Source organism: Aptenodytes patagonicus, chromosome Z (genome assembly GCF_965638725.1).
Source record: "Aptenodytes patagonicus chromosome Z, bAptPat1.pri.cur, whole genome shotgun sequence".
Lineage (NCBI taxonomy): Eukaryota > Metazoa > Chordata > Aves > Sphenisciformes > Spheniscidae > Aptenodytes > Aptenodytes patagonicus.
The window spans coordinates 86,076,862-86,089,123 of record NC_134982.1 but is presented as its reverse complement, the minus strand read 5'-3'; the positions used below and the strand labels follow the sequence as shown (position 1 = coordinate 86,089,123).

The 12,262-nt window shown below is 36.0% G+C and overlaps 1 protein-coding gene across 1 annotated transcript in view; it reads right to left on the bottom strand.

Moving 5' to 3' along the window:
• The window catches only part of ADGRV1 (adhesion G protein-coupled receptor V1), a 302,215-nt gene that overhangs the window by 252,683 nt on the left and 37,270 nt on the right, over positions 1 to 12,262 (bottom strand). Inside the window, exons 12-20 of the mRNA XM_076361800.1 lie at positions 10,680 to 10,806; positions 10,410 to 10,595; positions 9,292 to 9,472; positions 8,523 to 8,686; positions 7,742 to 7,865; positions 7,092 to 7,358; positions 4,513 to 4,639; positions 2,201 to 2,418; positions 321 to 1,064 (exon numbers count right to left, since the gene is read on the bottom strand). Of these exons, the coding sequence (XP_076217915.1) occupies positions 321 to 1,064; positions 2,201 to 2,418; positions 4,513 to 4,639; positions 7,092 to 7,358; positions 7,742 to 7,865; positions 8,523 to 8,686; positions 9,292 to 9,472; positions 10,410 to 10,595; positions 10,680 to 10,806 (2,138 nt within the window). The remainder of the gene's footprint in view (positions 1 to 320; positions 1,065 to 2,200; positions 2,419 to 4,512; positions 4,640 to 7,091; positions 7,359 to 7,741; positions 7,866 to 8,522; positions 8,687 to 9,291; positions 9,473 to 10,409; positions 10,596 to 10,679; positions 10,807 to 12,262) is intronic.

Genomic DNA, 12,262 nt, shown 5'->3' with positions numbered 1-12,262 from the left:
AAATTGTACAGAAATTATTAATTGCAAACATATATAACTGTATGTATACATGATAAGCATACATATATAAATATAATTATTAATTTATTTTCAAATTGTTGCAATCCAAGGTCTGTTACAGTTCTGAATTTTTTTGAACTTTCCCAGCTCTAATTTCCATATGCTTTTTGAAAATCCTCAGAATTTTCTATCCTTCTTTTCAATTAGCTAATCAGATACAATAATTTCAGTATCTTGCATACACCTGTCAAGGAACTAGACTCTTCAATACATTGCAGAACTTTACATATGGAGAAAAATAATGCAGGGTATTGGCTCACCATCAGCAATTGCTTCTCCTTTAAGGCTCTTCATTCCTCCCAGAACTGGAATTCCATCCATGTAAAATTCAATTATACTTTCATCCAGAGTAATCAGAAGGTGAAGCCAAGTATTTTCATCCAGATATTTCAGGACTGCTGCTTTAGCCACATATGTCATATTGGATCCTAATGCTGTATAATGAAGCACTACAGAAACATGAGAATCATTTGTTTGGATTTTCACACCGTAATATAAGGTCCCATTATCATCATCCTTTTCAACTATATAACCATCAGTACTGATGTTAGGAATTAACCATGCTGAAAATGTAAAATTGGTTACTGCAGTATTTCCATTGTATGGGTATTCCGGACCAATAATCCCAAATGCATCCTCTTTTCCACTGAAATACAAAGCATCTGTTCCACTGTGATGGCGCCTCATGTGAGGCTGGGATTGTACTGAACTTGGAAATGATCCCAGCAACAAGAAGTCTACCATTGATGGTAGTCCAGCTTGGAATGTACTAGACAGTATTTCCCAGCCTAAGCGGACAACACCAAAGGTGCCTTGTTGTCTCCAGATGGTGAAGTCTGTAATACAGGAAAGATCATCTTCAGAAAGAACATCTTCCACTATCTCTCTGTCCTGGCTCTCTGGATCTATAACAAAGACTCCAAAAGGGTCATCATTGAATGGGATCATCACGGTTACAGCAAGGCTTGTTTCAGATAACTGACCGCCAGGACCAGGAGACCCACCTATATAATGGAAATTAGAGCAAAAGTTAATGGTCAGTTTCAAACAACACAGTCCAAAAAAGTCACTAAGTACTTAAAGTTTTTTTAATAAAATGTTTCTAAAAAGGGTTAAATCTTCTTTAGAGAGCCTCCAAACTCTTAGAAAATGCTCTAATTTAAAAATAACATAATTTAACTGCATTGTTTTTAAAGCACTATAGTGACACAATTTTCATAGAAAGCAAAGCAGTATGTTGCTTTTCAATTGCAAAACATACAGTTGTCTTTCAACTAAAACAAGATTAGATCCAATTTTTCTGAATTAGTCAATGAGATAGGTTACCTTTTGATTCATTTGATAAACACGGGGCCAAATTCAGTTCTCACATTACTCCAAGATTTACACGAATATGGAATGGCAAAATTTGGCCCATTGCCTCTGAAACAGAAGCAGGCATACCTTGCAAAATCAGTAACCAGTTGTGTATTAAAACTGCTGCCAAGTCCTGCCTTTAGTCATCTATTTCTGCACAGTAAGAATTCATGATGTGAATGTAGAGCCTCCATGTTCAAAGAGTGCAGTGATCTACCTATTGTAAATAGGAAATTTTCTGTACACGCATATGGATTTCACTTACAGGAAAGGTCAACAGATTTTCAGTTGCATCTGGGCACAGAAGACCATAAATAGTACTGAGGTGGAATGAGTCCAGGAGATTTGGAACTCTGCTCAGTAGCAGACCTGTAGCAGTTGTGATTTAAGTCCTACAAAGTGGTAACTATAAGTATTTTACCTCATCTAGAAAAAAGCAAACAAACCAACAGACCTCCATTACGGTAGACATGCATAGCCTTTAATAGCTTTATTTTGTCTTCAAATACATGAAGACCTGTATGTCTGAAATCACCAAGAGGCATCCTTTTTAAAGGTCAAATCACCAAAATGTGTATAACAGTAATTCAGGAACTGAATAACTGCATTCGTATACCTAAATAAAGCTTAAATGAAAATAAAACCTAAAACCTTACCAGAAAAGTATAGGGTATCAAGACACGATTCAAGGCAAAGCTCTTTCCAGGGTTGGTTTCTTTTTGATTGATTAAACATAATTCTTTTCTACCAGATATGAAGGGAATGGTGATATGGAAGACAATACCTGAAGCATTCACCAACTTTAGAATGTAAAATTCATTGAATTCAGGGATTCCATCCGAAATTGCATGGAGTGTTATTGGCTTTGATCCTTCACCATCCATGAAGAACACAGTCCCGTAAGTTTCATAGAACTCTTCTCCTGGCCTCAGCGCAGAGTCATTATCAAACAGCTGCCAGGTCAACGAGACATTGCCAAAGTGTCCTCTATGCCTCAAAACCCTGTTCAGTGATACAGAAAGAGTGAACATCCTGGCAGGTATGTATCAGCATTCATTAGCAAGGGAAAACACAATTACACTAATCTTCCTTACTGTGAAAAATAATATACAATGTTTTAAATAACCACGAACAAGAAATACAACCATGAACAATACTACAATCCTCTTCGAAGGCCTGCAATTTCACAGTACAATTCTACTCCCAGGTATACCACAGGTACCTTAGAAAAAAGTAACCAGCGCAGGTCCATGCAAAGTAGTACTGTTAAGCTAAACATCAGCTTGTCTTCCACTTCTATTATGTAAAAATAGATACAAATGTATAATATAGATCAGCAAGTTAACACTGAAAATTTATATACCTGGCCACCCTTAGACAGGAAAGAGAATCATCTACATTTAACCACAAACATTTCTCCCTTTAACCATCAAGCCTCCTTAAACTCTTTCTTACATTGGTATTAGATTTGGGTTATGTTCTATGTCCTTCAGAAATCCGTGGTTATTCGAGATTAAGAATGGAGTAAACGAAAACAAGATTTTATTTTTTGTATAGCTATCTGGTAACATAATTTCACCAATTTCCAAAAGGCATTATAAATAAAAACTGAAGTATATAATGCCTTTAATAACAAAGTGTGATTACATACATAAAGCGTGCTTCTGTTTGCACGGCAAAATAAAATGCCATACAAAGAGATTATACCAGGCTGAAAAATTAGTTCAGCAAAACTAGTCTAGGCACAGCAACACAGTTACATTCCAAAGGTTTTTCTTTTTTTGCCATTAACCAGGGCACTCTACCCCAGCTGTGTAGCACTGTTGCAGTAACTACAATTACTCCCTTTAAAGCTCGGTGCAGCCATAGCTGTTCTCAGTGCTCAGGCTATATGCTACTCTGACCCTTTTGTTATGTACTATGTAATAGCCAAAGCAGCGAGGGTGTGGAAGAGACAGCTCCCTAGTAAACATACCTAATCAATGAGGATTGAGCAAGGTCCTCAATACTGGTGATCTTGGCATCATGTGCTTCCATAAAGCACATGTATATGAACATGTTTAGTTCTAATCATCATTCCTCACACCATCAAATAAGAAAAATTATCCAGCAAATAAGATCATAAAGGACAAAAAATGCCCCAAAGAACAGCATAACAAAACCAAACACACAATATATTTAATATCCTCTTTTCTCAAGAATTTTCATTCTTTAGATGTGTAACACAAGCATAAAGACCTAATTCACAGCCATAGGCAACTGCTCCAAGGCCTTAAAATAAACAAAAAAAAATTAAATAAAAATATATAGAAGATAACTAAACAAATGTGAAAAGAGCCTCTTCTCTAACTGTTCACATTATCACATTTATTGTGACCTAACTTCTCTTTATATCCTGTCTAGAGGTTTCTTAATGAAAAATCAGTATTTTTGTCAAATTATAATCCCATCCTGACTTTATGGAACATAACAAGGCAAGACACCAACCAAATTCATTCCTTAACCCTTCCCATTCTTGAATACATCCCAGTGGCTGGAAGGAAAATACTTTCAGAGGTCAGACTAGGGAAGACTATTTTCAGTTTAGAAGACAGTCACATCTGGACTTTGAGTATAGGCTTCCATCTGTAATTAACAGATAGAAGAAAACCAAACCATCAGAAAGAATACAGTAATATAGGTTGTTTGTAGGGGAAGGCTTCAAAGTAGGGTGCAAAAAGAAATTAACAATCACATAGTCGTATTTAGCTGTATTTTGAGAAGATTTTTTGCCTCTCTGTTAGTCCAGAATCATCAAGATTCTTCTGTATCTAAAGTCTACTGAGAATATGAGAAAACAACAATGCTGTAGTCTTATTTATTTACATTTTAACATGAATTTCTGTATATATTTTAATATACACAATCTACTTGATAATGTCACAGCTGATGTCTTCAGTATGTTTACAAATCATTTAATCCAAAATTTAGTAAAGCTATCTTCCTTTAATACATTTTTATCAATGCAAACTTGTATGGGATTAGATCAAAGCACTATCCATAAAGTACCACATATATCAGTTCCAAAAAAAATGCAAAAGTATTAAAGTTACTTACAAAAAATTGTTAATTTTGCCTTCTTCCACTGGCTTCTCTAAAGTGTCCAAGGAGAAAATTCCATTAGGATCATCATTTGCTTCAATAATAACTGTAGCCACTCCAGCCTTAAAGATAACAGTATCCCCTAAAAAGAGGGTGATGAATTCTATCAAAACTGGAATCAGAAATGGATGTAACTCTAAAACCGAAGGTGATTCCTTCTCACACCAACTGGTTTTACGCAAACAAAGAAATGAACAATGATAAAATAATCAGTGAAAACCAATATTTGAGATATTCAGTAACAGGCACATTAGAGTAAAAATACTTAAGTAGCATCTTAAGTAGATCTGCAGGAAAAAATACATGTGACATGACCAGAGATGTGATTCTGAGTAGAAAGGATCCTATGAGAGGTAGTATTTCACGTTTGATCAATTGGTCAAGTCAAAAGAAAAAGGTAGGTATTCAGAGATCCCAGCTCTCCTTTAGACCTAGAATAGAAATATTGCTCTTAAACTAAATACAAGCTAAGAACACTGTCTAAGAGTTTATTCATACCCATATCACAGCCTATCTGAAAGGAAAAAAATACAAGATGTGAAGTAGAGGGGAAGCTAGTAGGATTTCTGTGTGTATACTAGTGCTGTAGGACATTCTAACACCCTTCCTATGTCCACAGATGTACACTATGTTTGCACGCCCATCCCATTTTTCACCCTATTTAAGAGCGTTAGACTAGCTTTTATTCCAAAGTAAACAATGTGTTTACTGCTTTAATTTCATATACCTCTATCTGTATTTTCTCTGAGGTATAACATTCCAACACAATTTTCAAAAGAGATGTAACAATCAAGGTAAATAAATGTAACAGATCATAGAAAGAAGATAATTTTTTTTGCTTTCAGGAATGCATATAGAAATATTCTATATTCTTAGTGATTCTAGAGACGCTGCATGATGATATGACACTCCTTTTAGAGGCAAGGGGAGCCTGCAGCTAGCCATTCTTGTAGGACCAATGTGCCAGGAGGAAAGCCATCATATGTTCCCAATAAAGTGGTAAGAGAAAATACCAGTAGATCCTGAAGAAAGTTAGTAAAGTAGAAAGAGATCACGGAAGAGAAAATTTAAGAAGCGAGAAGAATGGCTTTGTCTGATTCTTTCTGTAAGGTTGATGTTCTGTAAGAGACCTGGGTACCAGAGTGAATGCCAGCTGACCTCAGGAAACACATAAGCTACCTTATACTCAAATAATTGCTAAAAATTCCCCTATAATTCTCTGGCTGCCTGCTACCAATGTCTAGGGCAGATGCAGCTCAAGATCAGTGAAGCCTTGTGAGCAATTCACAGACCAGCCACAGGGTGTCCGTTTTTGTGTGACCTGAAGCACTCTTAGTCTCACTGACTGAACCAGATCATTATAGACCATAATGAGGGCTAAGACACTTAGTATGCATGTCTAAATGAAGACATCTAATTTTATTTTTCCTCGTCTTGAACTGAATCCCTGCTAGGTAATTTACTTTGTGAACCTACCACACAATCTAATGTGAAGGTATAGTCTGATGGTTAATTGTGATCGTTTTCCTCTGCTTTATTAAATCACAGCCACTCAGTCATTGTTTTGATGGCTTATTCAATTCAGTTTTGGTTTGCATTGCAAAGATATGCAGTGCATTCACAGCCTGTTACTACCTCTCAGCTACAGAATAATAACAACTGAAATAATTAAAATTTGCTAACACAATTGTAGATGACTCTCCCACTACAACTTGAGTTTTGGCAGGGCTAGGGATGGGGAGGGTCTTTAATTAAGCAGGTAGAGCCCAGGAAAATTTACCTATTTCTTACATGTAATTTATGTTTTCTTATCAATATTACCCAGCAGTGATGGTTTATTCCAGAAGACGTCTATTTCAAAAATAGGAATGTGCTGAATAATTTTGTATCTTTTCCTGCTATATGATAACTTTTTAAAAAAAAAAGTTATTTCTGAGATAATAAACCCATTCTTTACTGGTGGTACACTGGGTAAATGTCTAACACATTCTTCTGTAGATTAAATTTTGTAAACTATAATGTCAGACTGAAAATAATGTATGCATACATTGCGCTAGCACAAAAATAATAGACTAATTTACATGGTTTTCCTCTAAAATAAGGCAGTTCTGTTTGTTTTTACAAAAATCAGGCAGTTGTGTAGTATACAGTAGAGCATGACAAAAAATCTAAAAGAATCCCTCTTTCACTAAGACTGTTGCAGTACTAACATTCTTTAGCCTTGTGCTTCTGTAGTCAAGTCAAAACCCTATCTAATTTGAAGCATTTACATTTGAAAAGAGACTTTCACTCCAGTTGTTTTTGCAGGAAAGGTTTCAGCTGTATCATTTCATTTTCATTTCCAATTAAACAATTCAAGATGAAAATCCAAACACACTGTGTACAGTAATTGTATAGAAATGTTGAAGCAAACCTTATTCATATAATACTTTGCATTTATATATTGCTTTAGGATAAGACCAAGCTGGTAAAAAATTGCAGCAAGAAAAAAAAGGGGGGGAGTTACTAAACATACATCAAATCATTACTTTTACCTGTAGAATTCAAAAGGAAGATATAAAAAGCTTCATCAGTTTCAGGGGTATCATCATCATTAATACACACAGATAAGTTCTGCTCTCTTTCTCCAACATCGAACAAAATGACACTGCTCTTTCCACTGGGAACAAAGTCTCCCTCTTCAGCTGTTGCATCTCCATTAACAGTAATATACTGGACAGCAACAGCAACATCAGCAGATCCATTCCTTAGGACTGTAAAGTTTGCAACACTTCCTTCTTTAACGCTCACTGTCAGAGGTTCTGAAAATACACAAGCAACAGATCTACCTGAGTTCAAGCCTGAGCTCCTTGTGTGTGGCCTATTTTCTTAATCCTCCCCAAGAGGATCCTTCCCCTCAGTGAAACAGAAGGCATATGTGGTAAAGGCATGGAAATACTTGCAGGTACAAGAGATTATGGTTGTACTTAGCCACCTAACCAATCCCAGCATCAACAAAGAGAATAATGAAATAAAATAAGGGAAGGTTCTGAAGGAAACAAACACAAATTCAACACAACAGAAACATGAACGTTTTATACTAGCTCCATTGGGATTAGGATTTCTCAATAATCTGGTTGGTCTGTCAGTAGAATCTGTTTGGGGTAGTATATGTATTCTACATTTAAGAACAGTAATATCTAACCTGCAAAATAAATGGGATCATCATTCCTTGTAATTTGTAAAGTTGCACTGGTTATATTGCCCAGCCTCGCTCCGCCAGTAGCATTGAATAAGCTGATGATGAATACTTCCATCTCTTCAGGTACCTGACAGAGAAAGTATTATGAAATTAATTTCTTGCGTACAAAACAATGAAGACATTAAAATGAACAGCTGAAGGGGGTTAACAAACCAGAGACTTCTGAGTGTTGTTTTTTATTTACTGATCCTGAAGTGTGTCAAGAGGGATGACAAATGACAGTTCATACAGTTACACAGAAATCATCATCAGCCTAAAATCCTTGTATGTAAGTCCCCTCATCTTTACTGTTGTACAGATGACCCAAAAGTTATCTTGCAGTTTCCTTCTTCTGATATATGTAATTTATTTTTACAGCTTTATTTACTTATTAATTATTCTCATTCTTTCTTATATTACTTCAAATATATCAGCATTAAAAATAAAAATCAGGATTCCTGCTATCAAAACAAGGGTTTTATTCAAATGAACTTTTCTATAATTTAACCCCATTCAACTACTCTCATCTTCTAACTTTTTTTTGTTTATAGGTATGCACAGCTTCTCAAATTCTTTTATGATTTGCTGAAGTAATCTCAGTTTTACCCAAGTATTTTGATTTTTCCTACAAATACTTATCAGGCTGTTAAAAAACAGACATTCCTTCTTTCTCCTTAAATTGTAATGTTTTAGCATTTACTCTTTGTCCCATATACTCACACAAAAAAACTGTAAAAATGTTTACCTCATCTGGCAGTGAGTAAATGGTGATATTTTTTGAAAACTCCAGATTATCAAAGAAAATAGTCCCTTGTTCTGGATAGATGTCATTGGTACATGTTGGGTCAACAACCCAAGACACACTAACATTGCCATAGTTTCCTTGGTTTCTTACAACTCTGTAAGCAGCTAAAAAATGCAAACATATACAGTCAGTATGCATCTTCAGAACAACACAAATCAAAAAGAAAAAGGTCAGCAAAGCTGAAACAAAGAAAAAGGAAATAATAAGCAAATCCACTTCTTGCAAAATTAATAATATGTGAGAGCACTACACGAAAGGACACACAAAGATAGACCACTAAAGCAGTTCAAACTTGCTCAAATTTGTTATTTTTTGCCTGTAAATACTTGATAATTGAATAGAGATAGATAAATTGAAGTCACCCATATGAAGATTTAGCTCTATTCTTCTCTCACATAGCACCCTATTCTTCATGCTCCACAAACAGAGCTACTACCTCAAGGTTGCACTTTGCACATACATCAATACTCCGTCCCTCCTGTCTGGCATATTCTCTAGCCATTTTTTTACTGGATTGATCCCTCTGGCTTTCCAGGCCCATCCTTCTCCACTTCAGTCTCCACTGCTCATCTTGCTGGCACTGTACCACTCTGGAAACTCCTGAGTGGAGACTTGAGTCAGACATTGTCCTAGAAAGGTGAAATGGGGAAAAGAAGCCTTGCAGGGGCAGACAGCAGATAAAGCAGTAACTCTAATAAAAAGGAATTACCAGAGTAGATGATTTCTCCTTTACTTTCCTTTATTGTTACTGTTAGTTCATCAGGTAGAAACTGAATGACACCATGTGGATCATCATTCTTCAAAATGGTTATATTGACCATTGTGGCATTCCCCAACTTGCCTGGCTTTTCACTGTAACCACTGAGAACCACAGAATATATCTCGTCCAGCTAGAAGAGAGAAACTCAGTCAGAATAAAAACGCATACTCAGTATTCACATCCAAAACAAATGAGCAAACATCCACAGTCCCTAGCCAGGCAGAGAGAGATACAAATTTAAACAAAAGAAAATCACACACACTTTCTGCATGCACAGTGTGTTTGTACATTGCCATCAGAACAACGAAATAATCAGAAATTTCTATCTCTGATAGGACCATTTTCTCCAGAAATCTAGCATTTTATAGGCAAGGACTTATTTTGTGTATTTAACTTAGAATCTCATCAATTCACGAGTACAAATATATTTGTAATGCTCCCTGAAAGGTAAGTTTTCTTTTCTATAAGATTTATTAATGTTTCTGGCTTTGTAACAGGGATAGCAAAGATTTTAAAACCACTGACAGCACACTGATTTAGAAAGAATGTATCAGCTTGCTTTATTAATCTAATGGGACTTTGGACTTCATATATTTCTTGAATAAAGATCACAGGTAATGCTTCAAGAAACATTAAAACAAGTATTGCATCTATGTATTTTTAAGGCCAGTATTAGACTGGGGAGCACTGAGTGAAGCTAGCAGATGATTACTAGGGAAAAAACCAAGAAGGAAGTGGTTCTTCACACAGAGTTCAATTAAACAACGGCACTCTATACTCTATACACAGAATGTCATGGATGATAAAAACTTACATAGATTCAAAGCATAACTGTTTCAATTCACAGAAATTGAATTCAATTCAATTCAAGTCCTCCACTGAGGACTATTAAGCCCAAAGACACCTTCTATTTGCCCAGGCATCCCTGGTTCGGAGGCTGGGAAGACATTCTGGAGAAAAGCCATTACACACTTCTTCTGCTCCTATATACTTGCCTATATTTTAATAAGTGACAAACTAATATGCCTGTGAACATAATCTGAAGAGAGAAAACTATTAATTTTTACCTCTGGAATCCCATCCATCCTTGTCAGAAGAGTAATTACGATCTCTCTTTCACCAGGCTTAAACTCCAGAATTCCTGTGCTTCCATAAAACTCATTATTGTCTCTTGGTTCTACAGTGTAGCGTAGAAACTGCCTGACCAGACTTCCTCTGCTGCGGACAATCTGCAGTTCCACAGACTCCCCTTCCTGTAAAAAAGAAAATCCAGCTTTTTTCTACCACTCTGCTTAAACTAAGCTGTCCATAACAATTAAGAGACATTACTCAGCTACCTTGATACTGTAGGGACCTCTGGAAGAGGGAGAAAATTCGAACACTCCTCCAGGATCATCATTTTCCAAAATAATTATTTCACAAGTAGTAAACCCGTATTTCAGTATTTGATTTTCCACACTGACCCTGAGAAAGGAAGGCAAGAGGGTTGTTTGAGTGACAGTTTTGTTTGGCAAGTAAATCCACACCTATGCGAAGGACATCAGAACACTGATGAATTTTATGAATAAATTTTGAAAACAATCAATTATCTGCAAAGAATAAAATAAAGACAGACACATCGGTATGTTTTATCCATTTGTAAAAAAAACTTTGCTTCTGAAGTAACTGTTTTCTGATTAGTTTTTATAGTTGTGTGGGTTTTTTTAGGCACACATGCACACAACACACAGGAAAAGAAACAGAACTGTGCAGTAAAAAGTTAGAGTTACATTCCGTATTTGTATTTGGATCAAAACATAAAGGATAATCCAAAATCATTTAAACAAGTAGAAATTACACTGACAACTACGTATTTTTACCCTCTTCTGCAAAATTTACTATTGCTGCAAACAGGAAGAGACTTGCCCCTCAATATTGTGGATTTCATCCTCACTTGCGCGTTAACCTGCCTTCTGTAAGATGTGGACACTACCTGTAGGATCCCAGTTTGGCTCTACTAAGAGTTGGATGACCTCTCAGTAGCTCAGACTCATTCCCTTTCTCCTCCCTTACTCACAAACCTGCTGCCTAAAAGCATATGTTGAAAGGTGCAGTGCTCCCCTTGGTGGAGGACTTCTCTGCCTGGGCTACTGCTACACCATCTTGGTCTTACACATGGACACGAATGGGCCGTATCCGACAAGAGAAAGAAACCTTGCACATTCCTTGCATTCATTTCCTCAGATGTGGTAATTTTCAACGATGTTGTTTTAAGTTCATTACATTAAAAATGCCAGAAAAAGTACTACTGAAGGATGCATCAAGAATGCACCTTCAGACTGACGGTTTGGATATGGCTTATTACATGGTGTTTTATGTATTTAGATTTCCTGTGCATCTTGCGTGTTTCCTGGAAGAAAATTTCAATGAAATCTTAGTCCAACATATTGTAAATATTTTCACGGTTTCACCATACTACAACCCAGACTTCATCAAACACTATTTCATGTAGAAAGAAATGTGATCTATTATATCCAATATTTGAAATCAGTTCCAGAACTGTTTCCACAAACGCTCCATAAATAACTGGAATGCCCCCACACAAAAAAATAAATAGCAATGTATCTTGTAGCAAAGTCTACAGGCAGGACACAAGACGCAAAACAGGAAATATCTATTTAATAGGGTAACGTATCATGTTTATTGCACATTAAAAAAATATGTCAGGAGACACAATAATTTGTGTTAACATAAACTAAATGTAGGTTATTCAAAACCAAGATAAATGCTCATCTTTGACCACAGAAAACTTCTCTGTAATTCTAGTCAGTTCAGTCATTTAGTTCGGGCAAATTGTTATTTGTGGCAGTTTAAAACAACTAATCCATTATTGCATCAAACGCTCAAATATCAAACACTGAGCCATGCATTCATAACTTTC